Raw genomic sequence first — 27,520 nt, forward strand, 5'->3', positions numbered from 1 at the left:
TTATCCCGTCAATCTCCTGATCTTATAATTCGTGTGTGTCGTGGTGCCTGGAAACCAAACCCAGAGGTTGCCATGCAACATGCAGACGACCCGGCCGGATGTGCGTCTCATCACTGCACTCACTCGAGCCCTCCACTGGCTGAAACAGGTCCCAGGAAGAAGAAATAAGCTTCCACTTTCCCCTTTAATGACATTTTTCCTCCTGTCTCACTTGCTCGTCCTCTTGCCTCCACTCTGCAGACTGTAGTCCTGCATCATTTTACTGTTCTGCACTTCTTTAACGGTCCACCTGCCAATGATGGCACCTGAAAACACCCACATAAACACTTAAAGTATGTATACAACGGGGAACAAGGGGTGTCGCTCAGGTTTGGGAGCGGGGAGCATAAAAATCCACCGAGACGTTTTAGTGACTCACTGCAGATCTGCTGTCTGCTGTGATGCAGCTGGAGACTGTACATCAGTATGCGGGGATGCTTTCTATCGTCCAGAGGTAGAAGTTAGCCAGCAGTTTTGAGGGAAGATGGGGTTTTAAAGGTTGGCCATTCTATAGCCCCTGACAATCTCCATCGTTTACACTGGAAGGTATGCAGCAGTGGTTGGAGGGGCTTGGAGTTGTTTAGTATGACTCTGGGTCACAAGACTACAGCTGCTGTTCAAACATGAGAAAGCAATAAGCCTTCCGGGGCCACCTTATTAAAAACTGCAGGATAACAAAGTTGCAATGAGAACGAAAAAAAAAAATCAGAATAAGAACAAGCAATCTACGAACAGTAAGTCAGAGTTCATGCATTCGTGGTGGCACTTTTTCTTACCAGATAATGAAAGTGCTCTGAACAGCGCCAAACCAATTAACCTACTACAGAGCACTGTGGCTTCTGTCTGCTGTGACGGGCTCCTCGCTGCTGAGTGCAGGGCTTGTTAGCTGTTGTATTTGCTGATTGTAGCTGCAGCACACCTGAGGCAGAAAAATAAGGCCAGCAGGTGCAGACACGCATTTCTGTTCGATGTCTTGCAAGGAACAAACATTCTCCACCACGGGGCCTCACTTTAACCCCATAAATGTGACTCTGATGTTGGCAATCAATCAACAGCTCTTTTCATCCTCGAAAAAGAAATGTTTTGTTCCTAAGTGCAGAAATATCACAATCGCACTCGCGGGTCGTCACTGTTACGAGCTTTTCATCAGAAAGTCGGCGGCAGGCGGGCAGCCAGCAGGTAGTCTGCTCTCGCCAAAGTCGTCCCCGAGGAGGATCAATTAAAGGCAAACAGGGCAGCTACTGTACAGTCAGCGGTGAGAAACACTCTGGGGCTTCGCACGCCTCGTGAGCGGTGAGCACAGATGCGAGTCCCGCGGTGATAACAGGCCACTTTCTGCAGTGTTCCTTCTCCAAGGGTGAAAAGGATGAAATGAAACCGGCAGTGATTAAACAAACCTCTGTGCTCCTCTCTAACACCTTTTTTTTTTTTTTTTATTCTCACTCGTGAAGCTTTGTTTGCAGTGCATGTTGTTAGTTTCTCAATTAAAGTAAAAACTATTTGTGCGCAGTGATGAATATATTTATGTTTGGCGTGCCCTCTGTGGGCACTGTGTGCTGTATATTCAATATATGCTGATAAAAGACAAGTAAACATGATGTGGACAAAAGTATGTGGACATCTGAAGAGTAAACTCTGCTGCAAGAAAAGCCTCCACTCTTCTGGACTGACTCGCAAGATCTTAGAACGTGGCTGCGGTCAAGTTTGGCCTCTGATGTTGGGTGATTAGGATCGGACTCACTGCTGGTATTCCAGTTCAGTCAAAGTCGTTGGATGGGTTGAGGTCATGGCTCTGTGCAGGCCAGTCCACTTCTTCCTCTGCAAGCCATTTCTTTATAGATCTTGCTTTGTGCACGGGGGCAGAGGTTGATATAGTAGCAAGAGAACTGTACTCAAGTAACAGTTTTGTTGACTTTGCCAGAGAAAAAAAAAAAAAAGCCTAAATAAAAATGGGTCTTAATCTGTACCAGTATCAAATTGAGCACAAATGTTCAGTTTGAAACAGAACAGAAGAATAGATTGAATTAACATTTCAGCTTTCGTGCGTCGTCTTAATTAGGAATGTTCATATTGCAAATAAACACCTCATCGTGCCGGTTCGATCACCCTTGGAATTATATTACAGTCCAGTGTGAATGCAGAGAAAAAAAAAACAGACTTTAGCTGGAGACAGGAAGCGATGAGGAGCAGGCGAAGGACCTTTTGAGACATTTAATGTAATGTTTGTCTGCAACTCTGCGTTTGTAAGTCTACAATGTGCACGTTGAAATACTGATAACGGAAAAAAAAAACATCACAAAAGGGCATTTGGCACCTGTGTAGGTGTTACAGTGGGCCTGTAAGTAGGAGAAGCACTGAGCACCATGTTTAATTCATGTGTTGACACAGTCTCTACGGTCGGAAGAGCACTGCAGTGCACCAGTGAAGTGGCTGCTCAGGCGGGTTCGCCTGGTGTACGAGCACTTGGGATTTCCCCCCTGCAGGGCTCTCAGTAGAAAAGTGAAAAAGGCATGAAAGAGGGAATGGCATGAAATTTGAAAGACCACCACCCACACGATGAAACCGAATGACTTCAGTGCTCCCCTGACTCTTCCTTTAGCGCTATCAGCTGGTCCCGATGACACTTCTTTGGTGAAATATCTCAACTATGTCTAACAATCTCTTTGATGATTATGCGCACTAAAGGTTTCCAGACAATGAATCCAGATGATGCTCAGTGGAGGTTCAATCAGGAAGACTATCTCAATGTTTAACCTAATTGCTCTTTAAGCCCCTTTTTCAATTAAGTCTCTCCACATGAAGTTACTTTGTTGATCCCCTGACTATCCTCTTAGCGTCACCATGAGATTCACATATGTGTTGTGTTTTTTTTTTTTTTTTCAGTAAAGTGTCTCAACAACTATTGGACTGATCGCTGTAACATTTGGTACGCACATTTCTGTCAGACGCAAAGAAGAATTGTGGTAACTACGATGATCCATTGACTTTGCATCTAGCGCCACCATCAGGTCGACATCCCAATGTATGCAAAACTTTAGTTTATCACCAAATACCTACAAAACAAATATGACCACCAATGTCAGCTGTGCTATGTAAGGTTAGTTTGGTATCTGTTTTTTCCAGTCTGGTCACGTGTATGAGCTTCAAGTAGTTTGATGTTGTGCCAACAGAGAGAACTAGCAGCATGTGGCTAGTTAGCAAGAGCCTCGGGGATAGTAGATTAGCTCAACACCAGAGGTGCTTCTTATGTCTTGTCATGTTGTACTAGAAGTGAGAGTTGTGCACACAGCGTCACTATACTAGTCAGAATGAAGTCCACAAGAGAAAACTCTCGTCAGTAACGAGTTGGTGCAGGTTATGCTCATTTTGATCTGCGGCTCCCGTTTGCCCTGTTAAAGTAACTGCATCATGCTGTTAACACTTCCTGAATCTGTTTCAAATTAAAGCCCTCAGGCAACCCTTTGTTTCTTAACAAACCCTGTTACTGTGAGACATTAGCAGGGTTCATGACTACATAACTACTTGAATCGCTGCTACCATCTTCTCTCCAGTGTCACTCAGGTGAAAAGCTTTGGAAGAAAAGTTAAGTAGAAACACGACATGTAGCAGTTGCCCTCATGGACTGTACTGCTGCAACACTCTCATTCATGGGCTCTCATTATGTTACTCTTGGGAGCGGCTGAGTCTTGTGCGACACATAGTGTTGGAATTCGTTATCGCCAATCTAGTTTTTGTCCCTTTGATTTTATAATTGGCCCAGCGGTGTATTTACTCCTAATCAACAAATATAAGCATTCATATCTGGCTAAACTAAGATGGTGGTTAGGGTGAATATTAAACCTGCTCAACATCATGATTTTAATATTGCTGTTTTAGCCTGCTGAGAGCTAGCATTCAGCTCTTAGCACGGTTGTGCTATAGGGGAAACTTCAAACAGCAGCTACAAGTCTGATGGTGTGAAGAGCATCGCCACATTTCTTAGTATTAGGCACGTCGGGACACATGCACCCATTTTGTTTATGTAAACTTATGCTGAAACACATCAATATGTAAAAAATCCTATATCCTCCTAATCCTCCTATATTCCAGCGTCCACACGCCTCAACTGACAATCGCTCCTCTGCTCCCGTTACCGCATTGTGACAACTGTTTCTGTCAGATACCAACTGACATGCATAAAATGATGCAAAGCTAAAATATATGTTGTACCCATTGTGTGTTGCACCAAGGAGCATGAACTCCTCCAGAGGTTGACATATTAAGTCCGGACAGTTAGAATTAAATTGGTAAATTAAGCCATTTTACAAGGAAAACACTAACAGAAACATCAAGACAAAGAGCTGTGTGAATTCATCAAACAGAAGCCTTTAACAGATCTGAAGGGAAGATGATGCAGAATTAAAGCCTGTTTGAGAAGCATGTAAACAAAAGATGCCATAATTAAACTCAACCGGGCGTCTTGGCGTGTCGCTCTGTTTCGTCCAAAACAAAAATGCAGCTCTTATCATGATCAGTGAGTTAAAGAAAAACTTTAAAACTCTAAGGATGACATTGAAAACAAACAGCGTGAATGTTAATCTTCTCTTCAAGGAAAGAAAGTCAACTCTTCAAAGTGCAGATTCATCTTCAAGTTCGATGCAGTGAAAGTGTGTTGTGACTCACTCGAAGGGTTCGATGGGGTCGTCCCCCTGCAGCTCTGGAGGGATGGGGATCCGTTTGTAGTACATTTCCCAGTCAAACGCCCCTCGCATGGCGTCCCCCGCCTGAGTGTCGTAGCCGAAGTTGTCGTGGTCGATGACGTCGATCATCGGACACACGATTGTCTTCCTGTTCTGGGCGATTCGGTCTGAGAGACACAGAGAGAGGCAGATGTTTGATTGTTCCTCAGCTTTTCAGTGAAGAACCACAGAAAACAAAAAAAACAATCTTTTTATAACTGCAGGATTTAGATTTTGTATACTGTGTGTAGGAGTGTGTCCCTCAGGTAAAGAAGGAAGCGAAGAATATCTGTGTGTGTGTGTGTGTGTGTGTGTGTGTGTACTCTCTCTACTGAAGAAGGGTTGCAAGTGTGTTGACGCAGGTCACTCACTGACAACAAGTTTGACAAGCACCTGATGTAACGGCTCGTCTCCACTGCTCACCGTCAGAAACGGTCCTGCTGCAGCTTTTCTGCACGACTTATTTTTGGAGCGAACTGGAATTTTATGATACACCTTTTAAATAATTGCTAGAGTCAAAATGTTTTTGCCATCATTTTTCAGTTTGAAGTTTAGAAATCGACTTGTTTTGATCTACTTCCCCCACTCTGAATATATTCTTTCTATGGCAATGCGAGCCTGGTCTGCACGCTCATCTGTAACACAAAGTATGCACATGTTCAAGGTCATTTATGAGTGAGGGTGCAGCGCTGTAGATGGCATACAGATTAAGTCAACGTGTGATTTAAGTCATTACAGATTATCATATCGTTGTCATTTCAATGCCGATGTGCGAACCTGTATGTGTCAAAACTGCAACTAGGTCAGTGGCCTTAAAGGAGAACCTCGTGGATTTAAACATGCAGCTTCATTGTTCAAGCTACCCTTGACTTGCCAGTACCGAAGACGCGAACAAATTTGGTCCAACCATTACAGAGCTCCGTGAACGGAGATGTAGCATTGAACGCTAACAGCATGAGGTCAGAACTTTACACTGTGTTTTAAGCGTCTTAACATGCTCCACATCTCACACCAAAAGGTATGCAACATCAGCAGACACCTTAGCAACACAGCACTGTAGCATGTATGACTCAAACTGAATAAAAAAGTAGTTAAAACAGTGTGTTTGTGCAAGGAGCTACTTACCTGTTTGTTGACATCCGTGTGTTCCGGTAGCTAGACCAAACTAGCATATCCATCGAGTGTGCACTTAACAGGCTTAACAGGCTATTGTAAGGCTCATGGCTCATGACAGGCTGTAACATGGACATGTACATTATGAACATAAACACGAAAATGCTGGATTACGTTTCCGTCTCCGCCAGTGAGGGAGTAAGTGCACGCTCGACGGATTGACTAGTTTGGTCTAGCTACCGGAAGACGCCGATGTCAACGAACAGGTAGGTAGCTCCTTGCACAAACACACTGTTTTAACTACTTTTTTATTCAGTTTGAGTCATACACGCTACAGTGCTGTGTTGAAAGGTGTCTGCTGATGTTGCATAACTTTTGGTGTGAGATGTGGAGCATGTTAAGACGCTTAAAACACAGTGTACAGTTCTGACCCCATGCTGTTAGCGTTCAATGCTAAATCTCCGTTCACGGAGCTCTGTAATGGCTGGACCAAATTTGTTCGCTTCTTCGGTATTGGCAAGTCAAGGGTAGCTTGAGCAATGAAGCTGCATGTTTAAATCGACCAAAGTTCTCCTTAAGCTTCAAACTATGTGGCTCTACCTACCGCGAAGGGCTCAAGTTAGCAATAATATGTTATATCCAACTTTCAGTTTGATACTCGACTTTTGGACTGCTACTGACGTTGTCAAGTGGTTGCAGTTTGGTTTGGGTTAGGTCAAAATAACTACGCTGAGTCTTGTAACGTAGGTTACATAAGTGACGTAACTGAGGTCACAAAACGCAAGTGACGGTAAGGTAAATAGGACGTGAAGTCTGGTCCCATCCAACCAGCCTCCCCGACTTGGACTTTAACTTTATACTCCTGCAGGGACGTTTCAAGAAGTCACACTAGAGCCGTACCTTCAGTGTCAAACTTAGAAGTGCGGGGTCGCGAACCAGGCTGCTGTATTTGACAGCAGAGTGAGAACAGGCTGAATGTCACGTATCATTTTTCAGCCTCCACACCTTCTCTCCTTTATTAACACTCCAACGTTCCACCGCGCTGTAATGAACACAGCGACAGCCTGTGTTTGTTCTACTCACAGGCACACACACATTACGTTTCCAGCTACTGTGGGAACAGCTTGACATGGAGGCAACGTGGGTCATAAAGTTTGTTGTGAAATGTTTCCATGTGGGACGGCGCCATGCTGGGAGACAGAGCTGAACATGGCTCCTTAATGGAAAAAGGGTAATTGAGAAAGTGAGACTGTTTGTGAGCAAGTCCATCAGCCAGAAGATGAGGTGCTCAGTCTCACAGCAGGGGTGCTGAGTGAGTGTGTGTGTGTGTGTGTGTGTGTGTGTGTGTGTGTGTGTGTGTGTGTGTGTGTGTGTGTGTGTGTGTGAGTGTGTGTGCTCTGCCACTTCAGCTATGAAGGCCCTCTGCAGTCCACTCAGTCATACACTACTACTAATACTCAGATTGAACAGGTTTTCCCTGTGATTTGTCAGTCCGCTGTATGTTCCGTCGATATTCGGTAAACCATCGCCCGACCTTGTATTTCTATTTTGAATCGCTTTGCTCCAGCAACATGTCTGTCATTTCTAGCTTGTTAAAGGTTTTATCGTGCACCTGATACTCGTCAGAGGGATCTTTGTCTCTTCCTGCACTTTCGGCAACAGTGCTTTGTTCCCTTTTTTTCTAAAACCTTAGTGCAAAATAACATCTATTTGTAAAGGCGACCTTCTGCAGCCTAAAAGCATAAAAGTCCACTCAAAAACAGAGTAGTCCACTCAGTCATCTGACTCTACCAAAAAGTTGGTGCAATTTAGTTTGGCCCAGACAGAAATGCTACAGATGCATTTTATGAGAATCCTGAAAGTGTTGAAATATCACCGACTGTTGCACAACAGGAACACAGCCAGCCGGTGTAATCTGTGAGGTTTTCAGTGAAACTCACAGGAACTATGTGCTTCTGAACGTCTCAAAAGCCAAAAAAAAAAAAATAAAAAGTAGAAAAATGAAAACGGACAAAAAAGCAGCCACTCCAGCTTCATGAAAGACCTTAGTTTTTTAGTTTTGTTTTGAAAGTGAGGACACTTCTTAACTCCTATTTAATGGTTGAGGTAAAGTTTAATGGGTTGTGGTTAGGGCCATTGGCTTGGTAATGTGTTATGTTAGCGAGGGCCCTCACAAGTAAAGACATACAAAAATGTGTGTGTGTGTGTGTGTGTGTGTGTGTTCCTCACCCAGCAGCGGAGGCAGCCAGTTGACGTTGGCCTCACAGTGGGAGTCCAGGAAGGTGATGACTTCTCCTTTAGCGGCGCCGGCACCCAGCAGGCGTGTCCTGATCAGCCCCTCCCTCTTCTTGGTCCTCAGGATGCGAACCTTCGGAAACCGCACCATGTACTCCTCCAGCGCCACCTTTAGGTGCTCTGCAGAGAAGGTGAGATGAATCAGTACCAGTGGTCTTGGTTTACCAAAAATACAGAGAATCAACCAACATGGAAGGGACTTTCAATCACACTGATATCCAAACATTTCTCCCTGAGAAATTAACAAAAGAAATCCTGGATCTGTCCCTTTAACTGGATCCAGGGAAAGTGACTGGGTTCCATTCTTGGCTGAGATTTAGTAGTTTTTGTGTTATACTGCTGACCAACCAACCAACCGACCGACTATTCATTATCCTACTACACATTCTTGTACCAATCCCAACATATACCATTTGAACCTGTCAACCCCAGAAAGCCCTGCAGGTCTCCCTTCTAGCTGAACCGTAAAAAGTAAAGCAGACCTGTAGCACATGCTGACCCACAGGTTTGTCCTGATCATCCGGGTCAGTTGGACCAACATTTCATTTTGTTTGGGCCTCATGCTCTTTGTGGCCGCTACTGTAATTCAAAGATCTCCTCGAAGATGAAAGACTTTGTTTGTTATGTGATCTAGACGAGGCCTCCGGTTCATTTTTAAATGTATGACCATGAAAACACTTGAGAGATGTTCTGGAGATAACTTTCTTCAAGGCAGGTTTTAGCAGACCTATTAAATGGCCTTTAGCGCTGAGTCGTAGGTTACATTCAGACAGGTATGTTTAACTTAAAAGCCAACGCGGGGGTGTGTATCTAAAGCCGATGCTTTTGTGAAAATGGCGAGGACTTATCGTGTCTCAATTAAAGAGGATGTCGCGGCTTCCTCTGATTTTTTTTTGAGGGTATGTGAAAATTGGATTTTTCTCACCCAAACCTCGTTCTTGAGGATAAGACCGCGAGCCCTGAGTGCTCTCAGTGGTTTGAATAGAAATCATTCGTGAAGCAGTCAAAACATGAAATGTAACTCTGACAGGTTCTTTAGAAAAAGCCACAGTGCTGCCTGTTGACGGGAGCCGAGGAGAGAGAGAGAGCGGAGGCTGTGAGGAGTTGAAAAGTTGACCTTTTAACTCCATCCGCTGGAAACTTTATTTACTTTCATGCCAATCGCAACTCCGGCTGAGCTGACAGCGAGGAAGAGAAACACAGAGAGAGAGAGAGAGAGAGAGAGGCTACCTCCTGAATACACATGTTGACGCACAACAGCAAAAGGAAAAATAACTTTTAATTCTTTTCTTTGTGTGAAAGTGTGAGGGAGGGAGAGCGATAACGGCCAGACAATCTTCAAAATTACAGGGAAGAGACAGGGATGGAACCAAAAAATGAATATTCCTCAACGTCAGGCCTTCTTGTCTCCATCCTCACTCCCTTCTGTTCCGTCTGTTTTTTTCTATCTGGATCCGCTGCGAATAAAACTGTATTTTGTTGTCACAGAGAACATAAAACACCTTTTACAGAATGAAGAACGGTCAGATCTACGAGCAACAGGGAGGATGTTTCTGTCTGCTTGTTGTCTGCTTATGAGATGTAACACTTGCTTCTGCCTTTGACGGACCCACTGCTTCCCTCTCACATGTCACTTATCTTCTCCGGTGTGCTGACGAGGTTGTCGAACGTCTGTTTTCAGACCCCCTCCATTTCAAGCTGGCTACTTCACATGTATTAGGACAGTAATGTAAATATTTTGAAACGGAAATTGATTTTGGGTTTCCACCAAACCCCAAAATGTTTCGATGGAAACGGGAAGTCAAGTCAGGAGGTCGTTCTCTCAGTGAGTCTGGTTGTTATTTTTTGAAAAGGTCGTCGATCGATGCGACCACCACGAGCGTAATATTCTGGCTCGTCCGCATCGTGAAAAGCACTGCTGCATTAGCTTCTATCAGTCCCTGTTTGCACTGTAACCATGGATGCACACACTGGGTGACTTTTGATGCGAAGGGAAAAAAAGTCAAAGTGATGTCTAAACAGGTTTATCCCCGACGGGCTTCAAAGTGGCACTGATCAAAGCGGTATTTGTACAACATCTCTGCGCTCTGATTCCACTGAGTTATGACTCAGGTCTGATTTTTGAAGCAAAATACATGAGACGTGTGCTTACAGCTAACGTGTGATTGTTTGGGGAAACGGCTGCTGTACTTCTCTCTCTGTACAACCTTTGTTTTTAACCACGGCATGCATGAGGATGCAGGTTTAAGTGTTGGAAACTGAAACAAGGCCTCAGTGCAGCAATCAGTTCTGCAAATACCCATCCAATACCTCATCCTAATCCCTCCCGAGATGAGTGTTTGTTTGAAGCCATGAACCTTTTTCGTCCTTTTCTATCTCCCTCTTTATCACCCCATCAAAAGTCTCCTAAATCTAATCTTCCCATCACCAGTTTTCAGATTTCTGTGGTGTCTTTGTCTCTCCTTCTCAAGATTCCAAATTCCAGTGAAGGTCAGCCATTTTTATTGTCTGTTTTTTGTGTGTTTACTGTGTTGCTCAGCAGGCTGACCTACGCGCTGTTAAGTGTGACATTGCAACAAGTGCGGAATGTCTCTGCGAGGTCGGCATCGGACTGCGAGGAAAAGGCGAGCAGTCCTCCTCGCGTGCTCCCGCAATAAACTCATGAAAGACTGACCGATAGGAGCCTGACTCTGGCTCTTTATAAACGCTCACCCAACACAAAGTGACGCTTACATCATCCTGCTAATGACAGGAAGCTAGAAAAATTAATGAGCGAACATTAGCCCCGCGTGTGAAGAGAGCGTGTATGAGGGGAGGTTCGGGGGGGGGGGGGGGGGAGTAAGATCAGAGCATTTAATTATGATTGGTTAATTTTCGCTGAATAAATTGCATTATAGCTCATAGTGTTTACAGACAGCAAGGAGGCAATTAATCACGCTAATGAGAGCGAGCTGATGTCGGCAAACACATTAGTCTTTATTAGGATGTGAAGCGGAGGAGATTGGGGGGCTAAGGCATCATGGATGTCGGGGGTCATTTTGAAGCGGGGAGCGAAGGGTTTGGTGGAAAATCAACCTTAACTCCCAGCGTACCATCCATCCCGTTCTGTTTGTCTACCTCCCTCTACTCCTTCACTCGCTTATTTCTCCTGCGGACGGTGCTGGAGCCGCCCAGCATCTTTCATCTGCTCACACGGGGCCTAACTCAAACACGAATTAGCGGTTAGCAGATGAAAAGCACGGCAGCCGGCCTCAGGCTCATGTCAAAGTGTCTGTGTGTATTTAAAATGGCATTGATAAAACGTACATGTGCTTGTAGCTTCTGCTTGTTGTCCCACTTTCATGCACGGCGTGTGGAACTACACACAGGAGTAGTAAGTCAATTCAGGTTTTCACGACTTCACAGAACCTTAACTGCGAATTCTTCCCCCTTAGCATGTCGTTTATACATGTGGGACCAACTCCTTTATATAAATTGAATTTCAGCTATTAAAACACTGATTCATTGAAATTGGATGATTTAGAACATTTAGAATATAGAGGCAAAGTCACGCTCCTTCTGGGGTCTTATCACATGAAAAATATATGGCCTGTGGAAGTGAATGGTGGGACACAGATGATCTTTTGATCCCGTTTGAAATGCGTCACGAATTATACACATGATGTTTTTTGAAAGAGATGATTTTTCAACTTGAGAAAATAGCAGTGTGACACAAAACTAATGGAATTAGGGCCGTGAAAATATATAATTAGACATGATCACACACCCACCAGTCAGTTAAGCGATGCTGTCTCATCTAACGTTCACCACAACCCATTACTGAAACCTTTTAGCGCTGGACCCGTATATTAGCTAGCTCGCGGAAATGACTATCCATTCACGTGACTGCAGTTGTCATTATGGCCATGTTTTATCATGGTTTTCACCTTTTTTAAGACCTTTTTTGTGTCGAGGGCGACGGCCATGTTGATGCTGGGAACGTATGTTGAGTAAGACGATAAAGTTCGCTGTTTAACACCAAACAAATCATATTCTACTATCTACACAACAAACTGAGACTTTCTTCACTTGCAAAATTATCTTAAAATGACAATCGTGTAAAAATGTTTAAAAAGAAATCATCAGTCTTTCCCCATTGACATCAACATCACCCTATGAAAAAAAAGTAATAAAATCTTTATGAATTAAATGTAATACAAGACTTATGTATTGAATATGTGAACATGTCTAACCCTGACATGAGCTGATTGCAACAGATCAACACAACCTTGCACACGATCATGCACACACGCACATGCACACACACACACACACACACACTTTTCCACCACAAACACCTCCAGCGATATCCTCCCTAATGCATTTTTTTAAAGAATTCAATTAGCGTTGACACAGAGGGGATCCAACATGGCACGCTGAGCTCTGTTTCCAGGGTGGTGGATTAATCCCAAAATGCTTTGGCACACCACCAAGGACTGAAGCTGCTTGTTTATTCCCTCAGCAAAATATCCCAACGGCCCTTTGAACTCCATCAGTTCACTATCAATTTTCTTCCTGTGCCAACTTGAATTTTTGCTGCTATTGTTAAAGAAAAGGGTCCTCAAGGGGAAGGACTGTGCTGCTTTGTCAGGGACAGGAAGTACAAGAACGTTGGGGACGTCTATGAAATCAAGCTGCAGCATACTTGCAGATAAACTACAGATTTGGTATTGTTTCTTCTACAGTCCAGTAACATCACACTGATGCTGATGAGACGACACTTCTAAACTCCCTCACATGAGGCAGCAACACATTTTAACCCGACGTGGGTAACTGTCACAGTTCCATGCAGCCCTGAAGACCTCGTATGCGACTGCTTTTAATTCAGTCTTGACACTCTGCTGCAAGCCTTCTCAGTAGGTGCTAAAGGTTACAAGTTGAGGAAGCCAACAGGATGACATCGTCTGCAAAAGCACAGATGTGGTCCTGAGCAACCAAACTGACGCCTGTCACTCTTTTGCTATGACAAAGACAAAAATCACAAACACACTCACGACAATACCTTAGAAAAAGTCCGGCATGTTAATGTTTTAAAAAACGAGAACTAGAACTTCATCAAGTATCATTTCACTCTCTCTCAAAATGAGGGGGCGAAAAGCTGAACTGTCAGTGATACATGTTGATCACGGCAGGAACAGATTTAATCAAGAAAGAATATTAATAGACTTCTTTGTGTACACACAGATAGCATTTAACTTGAGTGAGCTAACCTTCACCTGACACTGTGAGATAATAACAGTATATTTGAGACATGCCACCAACAGAATCACAAGAGAGATTGAGAAGCAGACAGTTTTCTATAAAAGAAAAAGTGAATTGAAGAATGCTGTCCTTCCAGAACACTGCAAGTTACTGGCTTTTTGTGAGACAGGATCTTTGATTACCGGTTGCCCTTGTACTGGAAAAGGCATAGAGTATGTAGTCCAAGGAACAATGACGAGACCTTTACAGGTCTGAACTAAGCGGGGAGACATGGTGGAACATCTTAGCTGTTATGAGTAGTTGTATTGTCCAAGTTTCAGCTCTCTTTGAAAAGAATTCTGCAGCCAAACGACCAAAAACATGTATCACACTTGATACAGAGCCAGGTTGAAGCCAGCCTTGCAAGCGTTAATCTCTGATAAGCTCCAGACATTGACAGTCTGTGGGGGCAGAAAGTCAGATTGTGTTCTCCAACTTCTCTACTCTGATCCTCTGATGTGTGCAAAACAAATAAGATGTGACATCTATCTGAAAAGCGCTGAAAACCAAGAGATGCTGCCCCAGATCATGTCAGAATGTAATCTCTATTACAGAGTCCAGAGTTCACACTTCAGATCAGTCGACATAATTAATTTCCCTCTGTTTGCTGATTTTTCTAAATACTTGGTCCACTGGGAGCTGTATGTGTAGTGAGTCTGGAGCTTTGGATGGTTTTCTAAAATGCTCCATGGAGTTAAAGCTGGTGTTTTCTAGTTATGAAATGCTACAAACCTTTCATAACGTCAAAGCCTAAATACGGAGATGATACATCATTCTTCATCAACTCATTTGCCCGCAGCACATTTTGCTAAACTTCCCAACATGAGGACAAAGGTTGTTAAAATTCAACTTGACCCTGGATGTTACACTGACACTAACATAGCAACATGTTTGTCTACAATAAACATTTTTATAATTGAGAATATGAATGTTATGTTCTATCAACCTGGTATCACGCCCAATCGTGTAACAGATAAGCCGGTCCACCATGTCAGTGTTGTGTTTGACCTCGCTTGACCATGAAAACAAAACATTTTCATTCAGTCTGTACTGGAAGTCAACAAGGAGTTATTTTAACTTACTAACATCGCATACATTACGTAAATGCAATTACGCAGGTGATGTAGGTTCTTTTGGAATTGAAGTTATATAAGTAACATACAGCAATCTTAATCCAAACCACAAAGTTTCCTGAACCTGTTGCCTAAACCTAACCAAATGGTGAGGGTACAACAAAGGTATGTTTGTCGCTGGTACGCTGCGACAGTCATGTATATCATTTTGGGATCATTACGGAGGATGTGTGGTCTTATTAAATTGTCAAGTTATCAATAACAAACATGCAACATTCAGTTACACTTTCAAAATAAAGGCTCCAAAAACTACTAGATTAAATTTAGGAAAACCTTGTTTTTTTCTTCACAGAACCACCTTTTTAAAATAATCACAATCAACTACCTCCTTCTCAGAGGACTTCAACTGGGTTGCCTGGGTGAACGTGCTATGAATGAGCCACTCCCTCCCATTGTGGGCTTTCTGCATTTGACAATGAGTTTGCAACATTACTGACTTACCACACTGCTGCACCCTGCACTGGATTTATGGTTGATTATGAAGGCAGCATTACATAAATTCAATTCAGCTCAATTCAGTTTTGTTTCCTCGTCAAATATCTATTGAAATGTTTTGTAACAGATTCAGAATTATTTTCCATGATGAAAAAACATTAAAAAGGTAAGGTCAGATCAGAGTAAGTAGTACATTTTCTGAGCTGCTTTTAAATGAAGTTTGAATTTTCTTTAAAAAAAACGTAATGTAGAGGCTAACATATACAATAACAAAGCTACAGTGGATGTTCTTTACTTTGCCCTAACACGGTACATGTGACTCATTTGGCCCTCACCTCATCAGAAAGACGTTTGGATCGATCAGCTCCCACTGACTGCTCAACATCTCTAAATGGCAACACTTAATTAGCTCCTTTTGTCCTCCGTTGTCTGTCTCCCTCTCAACCTCCCTCTTCATATCACCCTCTCCCTCGTCTCTCCGTCACACTTCAGTGAGCACCATTACCTCATTATCTCCCTACACCCTCAGTCACACACACAAACACACATACACACACTGACATGAATGAATAAACATGCTGAACCGTGTTCAGTCTTTCTGCATTGCAGCCTGTCTCTCCCCCTTCGCACTCGCCTCCATCGCTGCCTGTCCCACAAATCGTCTTCTATCTCCTCATCTCCGTCGCTTTCTCTCCCCACCTCTCCATCATGCAGATGGTTGTGCTGTTGGTGTCGATAAGACTGTTCCAAGTGGCTCTGCACTGCTGACAGCAGCTCTGTCAGGGAGCCAAAGCAACTAAACATTAATACATCTGCCCTGAAATTAAATTGGTCCATTAAGTGCTGATTAGAAACTCTGTTTAAACTGTTTTTGAAACATGTATGTTTATTTTCAGCTCAGTTGCCAGGATAGAGTGTTATCATGTAACGGTTCTGCAGACCACTAGGTATCGTAGTGACATGGCAACGAAATGTGCCTTATCATATCCACATTACATCTTTACCAGACTTTAATGTTGGGAGGTGCAGAGGACAGCCAAGCCAGTGACTGCAATTTCCAGTCTGCATTTCAGCATTTGTAAGTGTGAGACCCACTGGTTCTACTGGTAAGATTGTTATAGTATTTGCAATGAATATTGATAGTCCACAAAGGATAATTCTGATGAAGCAACGCCCTGTACCTATGACCTTCCACCACAACCAGGCAAACATTTCTCCCTGATCAAACAGATTTGACACAACTTGCAGAGGGTGTTCTTGGTCTCCAGAGGATGCATCCAGATGGATTTGGTCCTTTTATTACATTTCCTCTGTGGTTGCCACAGGGAAGGTTAACGAAAGGCCAAGGTTTTAAACTGCACTTTGAAAAATGTAATCTTAAAGGTCATTCCCAGAGGATGAACCCTCTCCATTTTAGACAGTCAAAATGAGATGCCCTACCTCACCCATTAAATATTTATAGAAGAATAAACAGATCATTTTGAGGTTCACATTGAAGGATAAAGCCTTGATAACAGTGATCTTATGGTCTTGCTTCTCCCGCCTCCCGAAGAAATATGATCATTTTAGCCAAACTGATGCTAAAAAAACAACTGATTTATCACATTGTTGTTGGCTGTTGATTTCACCCCAGTTAATTTGGCAATTATCTTGTCCAATCTCAAGATAAAATATGGAATCTTTATGTCGTTTTTGTTCTGTGTTATGTTCAGCAGCTTGATGTCAATGCTAGATCCAGAAGAAAATGCAAAACAGTAGGGCCTGAACAATGAGAACCCAAATACAACAGGATAAAAAAAGGCACCAATATCTGAAAATAAAAAAATAAAAGTGCTGTTGCAAAAATGTCCGTGGCTTCAGTCCACACGGAGCTGTGGTTGGCAGCACTGTGCACCAGCATTGGCAGGGGTAACAATTTCCCTTTCGAATACAATGACATATTTCTACACAATTAGCAGTGGACCTTTTGTTATCAGCCCTGTGGTGGCTCCAGGTTGGAAGCTTTGCTGATGCCTGCTGGGAGCTGTGCCGTTTGAGTGCCAAGCTGCCTCTATACCTTACTGAAAATACATCAAGTCACTCTGCATAAGAGCATCGCACAGGGTGCTCCTTATTTGGAATGAAGTATTGCAGCCGTTTGTTCAACTGATCCCATCAGGGAGCGGAAAGCAGGAAAGTAATTGGATGATCAATCTGCCAATGGCAGGTTTCCATCACAGAGTGGCTGATAGTGCAGAGTGCCACTGTACACCCACTGAGTAAATATAGTGCTGTGCCACTGGCTGTGATAACATGACACAAGTCCTTTTTAATTCTAAATAAAAGTCAATGTTATTGACGAGTGCAACAACAATATTAACACAAGCGCTGAACAAAATAATGGAGAGTTTTCGCCTAAATCTTATGTTTCACCATGGTCACTGAAGAATCTGGATTGAGTATTTGGCAATGTGAGCTCTGAAGCTCTTGTTTGATCAGGGTTTATTACTGTTGTATTAATAAAGAACCCTTAGCACCATGATCCAGAGTTTCCTAGATCAAAGTTAATATCAGTTTACCAAAAATGGTTGCCAATATTATACAACCATGGCAAGAAGATGCCCATTTTTATTTGATAGTCATGAAAAGGAAAGGGTAGTGAATCAACATATACTGGCAGATAATGATAGCCCTTGAAGGGCAGTCTTGTGTGAATAGATTTGTTCATACACATTACAAGTGATTTTAGAGAAGTTGTAACTTGACCTATTTTCTCATGTTTAGATTTTGCCCTTAGGTCGGGTTGGGTCTCTTTAAAAAATGTCATAACCGGTTTAATATGAGGCTTAATACTCAACCCGTAATATCGAATGTCACCAGTGGCTGTCGCACGTGACTCAGCTGCTCCCAATAAGAACATATTGAGACCCCATGAATGACTGCAGCACTACAGTCTATCATGCCAACTGTAACAAAAACTATTTAACGTAACTCCTATTATTTTAAAGTTTAACATCAAAATAACAAATAAAAAAGACCTCAGCTGAGTGAACATGGAGAAAAGACTAACGATGAAAGCTCGGACCAGACTGGCAAAACTGGAAACCCATCCGACTATACTTAGATACAGCACCAATACATTTTTTGCGTGGTCTAGACCTGTTGTGTGGTTATGTATACCCATTTCACACTGGCAAAACACCCCTAAACATCTGTTTTCAGTCAGTGTGTACAATTGACATTTAGTCCCGGGTTTTTACCGGCTCTAGCTCTGATTGGTGGTGATGAAAAACACAACACCCTGGTGAACAATCTTATTCTCATGACGTGTACTGAAGCCAAGGCAACTGGTTTGATGCGGTCTTCCCATTGGTCTCAGTTCAAGCAGCACCTGGACATTGTTCAGTTGAGTTTCAAAGAGAGACTGGTTTGTCACTGGCTGCTGTGCCGCTACACAAGCCTTGCCAGCTGCCTGATCCTTACTGCACATATACAGCTCTCAACAGAGATGTGAAAGAAGCAGGATGTGTCACTCTCTAGCAAATTCCTTCATCAGCGCCGGAAAATATGATGTCTCTAAATCAGAATGTTACGGATTAAAACAACTTTAACGTCATCTGGTAGCATCAGTTCTACATCATTTTCTGGTTAGCTGGTATTATCACAGTACTGTGTTATTGTAATTGTAATAAATAAATGATGCATTCTGCTGGCATGGCAAAGAAAAAATCCAACTTAAGGGATGAAAACAACATCAAACAACTCACTACAGACTTATACCAACTGTCAGCTGTAATCACAGAATAGCCCGCAGCAGACTTTCCAAATCAAGTGCAGTAGGAAATGTGTTAAAGAAACCAGTATTATCTCTTAATACTGTCTATAAAATATGCATGAGTCAAGACAAGGACAGTGTTTATGTATTTAAGCACTTGGCAGCACTTGTAAAAGCAAAGTTAACACACAGACTTACTCGAAGGCTTAAGCTCTAAATTAAGAGAAAGCCTTCTTTTCAGACGTTGTATTCCTCCACAGTTTTCAGAGAACAGTCACGAGTGGATTAAACACCAACACAAAAAAGCAAACCAACTATTTGGCAACTCATTTCAAACCTTTGAAGCCCCACTGCGGCATGGCCAGGGGAAATGAATGAATAACACCTTTCCCTGCATCATTAACTCCTGTCAGACTCCCGAACAAAGCCCCGCACTGCCCTACTGGGGCTGTTTATGTGCCAGTAGACCCAAGCTGTGGGCGTATACCGGCCAGCTCCCAGGTGTCAAGGTGTGAATGTGTACGACTCTCCCCCACAGCTATGGCTGTAAACGATGTGTTTGTTGCAAACTGGAATTCATTAATAAGTCCCAAAGTGAGTGTTCATGTGGTGTCATAACCCTGGTTGTGATAATGTGGAGGTGAAAGAAACTAAATTCCACCTATTGTTTTACCACAATGTTTGACACTCCTCTACCACCGGCACAGAAGTTGTAGGTTGGAGTGTGACTTTGATGTTTTTGGGCGTATAAAGCACTGGATTAAAATCAGATCAGCTGATTCAGTGTCTCAGTTTAAAAAGCTTTTAAAACACTTCTATACAGACAAGATTTAGATAGTATTCATTCAATACAAAATGTTATTTTGGTTTGTACTCTCTATGCCATTGTATTTCATAAAGCACCTTATAACTAATTTACTGAGCCCAGCGTTCACATTATGTTTCTCATATGTTGCTTCTTGCTTAAAGTCACGCTGGATTTTGAAAATATTTAACCAATATTTAATGACAATGTTTACCTAATTTCAAGCAACCATCATAACCATGGAAACAATAATTATCCTTAGGGGGAGTTTTTGTCCCTGCTGCCAGATCTAAGTTTAAAAAAAAAAAAAAAAGCTTTTTTTTCTTTCAAATGTGCCTGTTAGTACAGTAATTAGCTTTGTATTATGACTTCCATGAGTCAGTTAGTGTCAGGTGTTGTGTTATTTTTATAAGTGTAATCCAAGGTTCTGTCTTTCCATATATATATATTTTATTTTATTTTTTCCTTCTTCTTTCGGTCACTACTGTGTGTTAACAATGGGGTTTAATTCAATCTTAAATTAGGCGGTTGAGGTAAAGTTTCAGAACAAGCCAGGAGAGGATTGTAAAGGGAAACAAAATGTGACAGTGAACGTTCAGCAGATTCATTGATTACGAGCAGTATTTGGCACTGAGCAGATTGCAGATGCTTGGATATAAACATTTCCTTCTGGTGGCATTGTACCGAGATTCAAGATTCAAGTCTTTAATCTCACTGTGTGCGACAATGAAACAGCGAGGCGTCTCCCCGAGCTGCATAGTGCAGAATACGAGAGGATAGTTGCAGTAAAATAGTCACTGTAAAGTGGATACCAAAGAATATATTTTCTTCTAAGATTAAAATGGGCTTTGATCGTCAACACTTACAGGATGGCAGCTGTACTCAGAGCAGTTGCAGTGGATTTTAACAACAACACAGTTTTACTGTGAAAAAATTAGGATTTAAAAAATCTTCAGAATCTTGAAAGCACGAAAAGCTGTTTAGCGCCATGTATCTAGGTTGACTTCCATTTGTTACAAACAACAATACAATCATCTAACTGTGTTATAGTGACAAATGCAAGTTGCACATTTGGCCATTTAGTAAATAGACCAGCTGGTATTCAGCTTTACAGCAGAGCTTTGACGCCGTGCCAAATGTAGCAGAATTAGCAATTTATTGGCAAAGCGTTGAGCTTAAGGAAGTTACTGAACACACAACAATTATTTGAGAAGTTTCCCTGGATGTTTTGGTATTTTATTCCTGTGAAAATGGGTCCAAATCAAAATCCATGCTGGAAATCCGAGCTGACTACAGTTGCAGGAGTGGGGGCAGAGGTGAGGTTTAACGATATAAGCACTGAGTCCCTGCAGTGACTGAACTCATCCTAGTGGATCTGTGAGTCTCAGATTTAGGAGCTCTGTCGATCTGATCCAGGGAAAAGCTGACACGATGGAGCATATGAGGTTCCAGGAGGTACATCCTGCAACACACACACACACTCTTACAAGCGTTTCCCTCTCCTCGCCTCCCATGCACTATTTTTTCTCTCCCCTGATGTGCAGAAGAAGGAGGCGGCTTTCTGTCCTTTTTCTGTACGAGTTAGAGCTGCTTTCCCTGTCCTGTCTGGCCATGAATCCGTGAAATGACTTGCGCTCCACCAGCAGAATTCATTGCTCACGCTCATCCGCCAATGTTAAGCTGCCAGACACACACAACCGTTTACCCAGCTTTACACAGCGGAGAGGAGGCTACGGGAGTCAGTCTATTGTAATAATCACATTAGTAGAGTTAGGCTATGCTCACATATTCATGTCAACCTGATAATGTGATGACATTAGGGTTAGAGTAAGGGTTAACTCCTTTAAAGATATAACATGTTGGGATTCGGCATCAAACTGTTCTACAACGACTCAACCTCTGTTGTATCTTGTGTTAAGCTGTGTACTCACATCATCCCAAACATTTCCAACAGTGTTCAAACCGGAGAAATTCACAGAAATGTACTCTTGTGTTTGTTTGCATTACTCATGCAGTGTTTATCTGCCCCAAACAGCCAGTTTGCCTTATTGTATGCTAGCAGTAAGCTAATGTTAGCGAGCGACGGCACACACTGAGGGTGTCTCATGGTCCCGCCATTTCAGCTTCACTCTGTTAAGTGTTTTTTTTGTGTTTTCTGGGGTTTGCTGGCGTCTTTTGCTGCACTCCTCTCCCATTACCGGTATTTCACAAGCCCGTCAGCTTACACCTCTCTCCACCGGCACTTTAACCCCGACATTAGTTTAGTTTGTATTTAAATCTTTGTCAAATCATCGGCTGTGTTTCCAAGGTGTTCCTTGTGTCCTTCTGCCGGAAGATAAATCCACTTGTTAATCCCAAAACTTTAAAAGTAATCCCTGAGCTCTCCTCCCAGCCCTCCACACAAAACGTGGCGAACATCTAGAAGAGAGCCCTCGAACAGCAGAACTCACACATTGTAAGACTTAAAACTGATAAGATTTCATCTAGAAATTGAAGGTCACTAATAAATAATAGTCAAAAAAGGTTGTGGACGGCACTGGTCTTCTATATCTACAAAAGATCAGTTAAGTTAGCAATGCCACACATTTTAAGCTTACCTTTATCCAGTCATCCTTTATTCTGTTCTTCTCGCTAATGTGTGACGGACGGACAGATCCAACCGAAAACAGCAGACAGTTATGAAAACCGAGATTTCCTCTGACTTTAAATTAACCAATTTGCAAGTGAGGTCAGGTCCCGGTTTCTATGGTGAATGCCTTGAAGTTATGTAAACCTTCCTTGTTACCTGCTTGATATACTGACACCCAACTCATGTCAGCTCCGCCATTCATCCAATATTAAACGCCACATTAAGACAGCTTTATGTTTAAGCAGCAGAACGCTTCAAAGAGAAGTGAAATAAATGGAGGCAGTCGGTGTAAATCCGTGCAGCTACTGTTAGAGAGGCGCTATTTATGTCTCGGCAGCACGGTGGGATTGAGATATTTCTCGAATAAACCAATTTTCCACATCTATCGTAATGTGATATCAAATCTGGAAATGGCACATTCAGGAGACACATTGTATATCTGTGGATTTACTTTTTTTTTACTTCTCATATTGTAAATAGATGTGGGGCAAAGAAACGAGGGATGAGAGTGGGAACCGGGAGATATAAAAGAGCCGTTGTCAGCTCTGATAGCAACACTTGCTCACTGTGTGTAGCTCGGTGTCACGCTCGAGCTGCTGGCTGTAAATCAGAGCTGCCTCCCGGTCAGATGTGGTAACCGAGTGTGAGGGAGGCAGCATCAGAGCGAGGGATAAACAGGGAGGCAAAGACTGAATGCTGAGTGTCACGGTGAACTGACCCCAGCTGAAATTGTAATTAAAGAAATATGAGGGGAAGTGTGAAAAAGGGAGGACTGAGCGGCATTTATTATTTACTTTATAATAAAACCGAAGGGCTGTCGCATGTTGGAGAGGAAGGACAAGACGGTTTTGGTGCAACATCTGCAATCTGCCGCACAGGGTTAATTAAGAGAATACAAAGAAAATGAAGATGCTGCCCACAGTTCTCACACTGTGATCATACAGCAGGGGGTTAATTCATGGAAATCCTTGTTTTAGAAGAAACAGTTTGGGTTATTTGGAAAGTACCCGTGGCAAATAATGACAGTGACACAATCTCCAGCCCGCATCTAACTAAACTAAACCTAGAATGGAAATGTCACTGAGATGCAGGATGGAGATTAGAACCATCCATTATGCTTGTCACATACTGCTTTGATCAGCTGAGTTGCCCGTGGCGACGTACCAGACCAAACTTGTGGTATTACAGTAGGAATCATATGTGACTTATTGTCACACGGGCCAATCATTGACGGTGACAAACAAACCCCTCAACTATGGAAAGGTCGTAAAGTGACCTTCCACTGTTTTTCAGAAGAAGCAAAAAAAGAAATCGGAAAAGAAGAGCTACATGTGTGAGTAGAGAGAGAGAGATGGATGGATGGGTCAGTGAACGGAGGGACGAGAGGTTTCTCCCACAGCCACTTTTCCCACCATACCTTCAGGGCTCCTGTTGCTATGATACGTCCCCGGCATCATTGCCACCTGACAAACAGGATTTGTCATCTGCCGCTCGCTGTGAAACAGACGGCAGCTAAACCTGAAGTCAGCGACCGAACACATTTTTCTTTTCTTGGCAGGAATTTGGTAAATAAAGAGTTTTTCATATCACATGTTAAAAGTCGAAATCAATCACAGATGCCCTGCTTTATATTTCACCTACAAATCAGTATCAGGCCTAACGATGGCAAGAAAAAACATACATTTTAATTGTATTTTAGAGTTTCTAACTTCCCGGAAAACGATACTGGAGCGTATTCTAATTTTGCAACGAATAAAGGTTCTCTTAATTTTCATGACGCGGCCATGGATAGACGGAAAGACGGCCACGGCAGAGCGGAGGCTGCGTCTCACAGATTGACAACAACTTGTGTATCCACTGTTATGGGTGGGAACATTATGGCGTTCTGGACAGACAGCTTTACTTGTCGCTAAAGTAACTGCTAACTATTGTTAACCAGCAGTCTGCCAGCAGTACGTCCATCCCAGTCTGGCCGTGTTCACTGGGAGCTGCCGTTCTGGGCACAGTCAGTGGAACTAGCTCCGTAGCATATCGCCATAACACATTTAACTCTGTTCACTGAAATAGTAATCAACATCTGTGACATCAGCCGTGTCCTGTGTACTTTAATATGAGTGTTATAAATAGAATAATTAAATGATGAGCCTGGGGGTGGTGACGGTGGCGTTAAAGCAGACAAGGCAGAGAATCTTGCGATGCAATGAGAAGGGATCACCCCTCTTACAACCAAGAGGCCTGAATCCAGTCTACTGCTAACGGCCACACAGTCAGCGCCAATACAGGAAGGAAACCGTTATTTGTGCAAGACTGCAGAGACGAAGGATAGCGAGCTCGGCGGCTCCCTACAGAGGTCGAACTGCAGCAGCATCAATACAGTGATTACTGTCGCCTCTGAGCACCTATAGAAAGGTAAAGAAAGATCACAGGATGAGGCGTCGAGAGCCTCTTCAACCTCAACTGGAGGATATTATGTATGAAAGAGCTCCGGCTGAAAGGCACTGCTGACCCTGTAGAGATCAGCAATCAATGCACGCTATACATGCTATACACATACGTGCTCATTTATACCTATAGTAGGTAAACCAACTAGTCAAACCAACAACCTGCAGCTTTCTCAGGGATCTTTTATCACCTGTCTCTGATCATCAGTCCCTGTATTTAGTCGGTGTGTTTCCCTCTTCCAGCGGTCACTTCGTCTGCATTTGCTTCCTTTCGCCTTTTCAGTTTGTCTTTGGTTTACTTCTTTAATTGCATTTGAAGCCCTTTTTGCAAACCAAATGCCAGGAAAATAGTGAAAATACATCCATAATGTCCCGAAGCTCAAGGTGACATTTTCTGATTGACTATCTTGTCCATCCGACAGCCCTCAAAACCAAAGTTATTGAATTTTGCAATAATTTTAAACAGAAAATTTAGTTGTTTCTTTTTTATAAATGACTTAAATTGACCATGAGTTGATTGGGCAAGATAATAATTTTCCGTCAACCGATCGATCAAATAATCACTGTGTTGTTTCTGGACCTCCTCACATCTTTATCAATCAAATTTAGTCCATGAACAACTTAACAACACATCTCTGCAGTTTGGATTTAAACAGACATGGGGAATAAATGAATGAGGAGCGACATGAACGGGCAGTGAGGGGAACAGCTGCTTCATCTCAGCTTACTGTGTGTAAACAGATACAAACACCCACAGCAGGTTGATGCTGCAGAGAGCCGCTGATATGGAAAATAAACTTTGGGCAACACTGGAGGGGGGTCCTTTAACGGCCACATTAATAAAAACTGGAGGTCATTTCTATAATTACAACACGTGTAATCTTACTCACCTTGGAGGCAAACTTCGCAATGTCGGGAAAAAAAAAAAAGTGCCTCATCATGAGTTAATTTGCCCCGGGTTAACGGTTACAAGCAGTTCTGATGCATAATGAAGTGTTCTAAATATAACGGGGCATTAGTATGACCGTAGGCTCTGTGGATGTTAAACAGAGCGAGGTAACTCGGCGTCAGCAGAACTGCCTGGGAGGCCTCCTCGTCTGTGTGTCTGTCTCTGTGTGTGACTCACACATCGATTATGTTTTGTGAATAATAATTGGATCCCGAGCTGCTGAAGAATCATCATGTTTTATGTCAGCCGTCAGTGAAGAGGAGGTCGCGGCACAGCGCCACACAAAAAGCCACATTAAGCGCTGGTTTTTGTGAATGTTTGTGGTTAAGTTTGATTAGCTGTATTAGGCTAAATTAACGTATGTGTGTACTCTGTACCTAAACATGCAGTCCATGAACTGTATTCATTCCCACACTTTGACTTTCCAGCGCTGATGTGACAGAAGTTCGACCATGTAGAAGTGAGGTCAGAAGACGGTGCTCCCGCTCAATAAACTGACAAAGCGTACACGCTCATGTCGTAGTTTCCGGATCAATTCTGACCTGCGGAACATGTCCATTATAATGTAACATTTAAAGGACAAATTATGGACGTATGAGGCATTTAAGTCGATGTCAGAGGCGGGAAATGTCGAGGTGAACTTCCCCACTTCCAACCTCGAAGTGTTCTCAGGTGCACGATGTCAAAAGTTAACAAAAACTTGGCTGACCATCACAAAATGATGGTCAAAAACATCATCATATCTTAATATTCCATTTGTGAGCCTAATACGAATACTGTCCACTACAGATACTTCCTACCTCCTCCTCACGAGTGCTGCCACTGTTGTGTGATGTCAGACAGCTGCTCCCTCGTGAAGTTCTGGGTGGGTGGACTGAAGTTACAAGGAGCAATTACGACTGTAAGTGGCTTTAAATTGTACTTCTCTCAGTAAGAGGTCGAACATTTCAATTGTCCGGAACGCAGCGTTAGCCCGGCGTGTACTGACCGCGGATTTCACGAGGATTTATAGCATCATAGTCGAGGTAAAACCTGAAAATTGATTAATGAATTTTTAAAAAATACAAAAAAAAAATCTACAAAAACAAACAGCAACTGAACTAAAGTTGGAAGACAGATCCAAATGGACCCATTAAAGAAATTGCTGATGAGTTGCCTCCGTTTGTCCGAGGTCTTGTTTCTATAGCTCCTACTAACAAACAATTACACCTACACATAACGTGTGTTACATCTCAAGGTCTCGTCTACATATTACATGTGTTATATGTAGTGATCGCCTCCACCGCCAATCCGTCTTCTGCTCAGGTCGAAGGTGGACTAAACTACGCTGTTATGTATGTGACGTCTCCAGATTTCCTCAGATTCACTCTACTCTTTCCACTTCAACAGGTCAGCGTGCTGTTGTGTGTATGCATTGTCTTCTACTGTTTGTGTTTGCAGGAATCTTTAGGTACGTGATTTGTGTTTTAGGGCCCTTTTGTTTTCACAGCGTATTGATTAAAACCTCTGTGGTTATTTTTACGGGCTGTGTTCCCGCCCTGTAGCGAACACTACATTCACTTTGGTGGGAGAGGACTAAATCCTAATCTCCTCTGGTCGATTTTGAAGTAAGCCACAGCTACAGCGAGACACAAAAAATACAAATACACAGACTTATTCACACCCACATACAGCCGATCCATTTTCCTCCTCTTTCCACATTCTTACAGGAAATTATTTCTCAGCTTGCTAAATGAATGTGTGAACCAGAATGAAGCAGCAAGCTGTAAATCTGAACCACACTTTACAATAAATCACTTTTTCTCTCTTCTATAACACACTTGCTCGTTAATTTATTTCACAAGGGTTCAATGCCGAGCATTGATTTGTGGGACTCTGCACAGAAACTGTTCCGGATTATTCTCCCCGACACCGTAATACCAGCTACTC

The 27,520-nt window shown here is 42.7% G+C and overlaps 1 protein-coding gene across 1 annotated transcript in view; it reads right to left on the reverse strand.

Annotated features, from left to right (window-relative positions):
• Positions 1-27,520, reverse strand: part of LOC115593816 (polypeptide N-acetylgalactosaminyltransferase 10-like) — a 76,372-nt gene that overhangs the window by 16,290 nt on the left and 32,562 nt on the right. Inside the window, exons 5-6 of the mRNA XM_030437505.1 lie at positions 8,100-8,285; positions 4,702-4,885 (exon numbers count right to left, since the gene is read on the reverse strand). Of these exons, the coding sequence (XP_030293365.1) occupies positions 4,702-4,885; positions 8,100-8,285 (370 nt within the window). The remainder of the gene's footprint in view (positions 1-4,701; positions 4,886-8,099; positions 8,286-27,520) is intronic.

This window comes from Sparus aurata, chromosome 13 (genome assembly GCF_900880675.1).
Source record: "Sparus aurata chromosome 13, fSpaAur1.1, whole genome shotgun sequence".
NCBI classification, from domain to species: domain Eukaryota; kingdom Metazoa; phylum Chordata; class Actinopteri; order Spariformes; family Sparidae; genus Sparus; species Sparus aurata.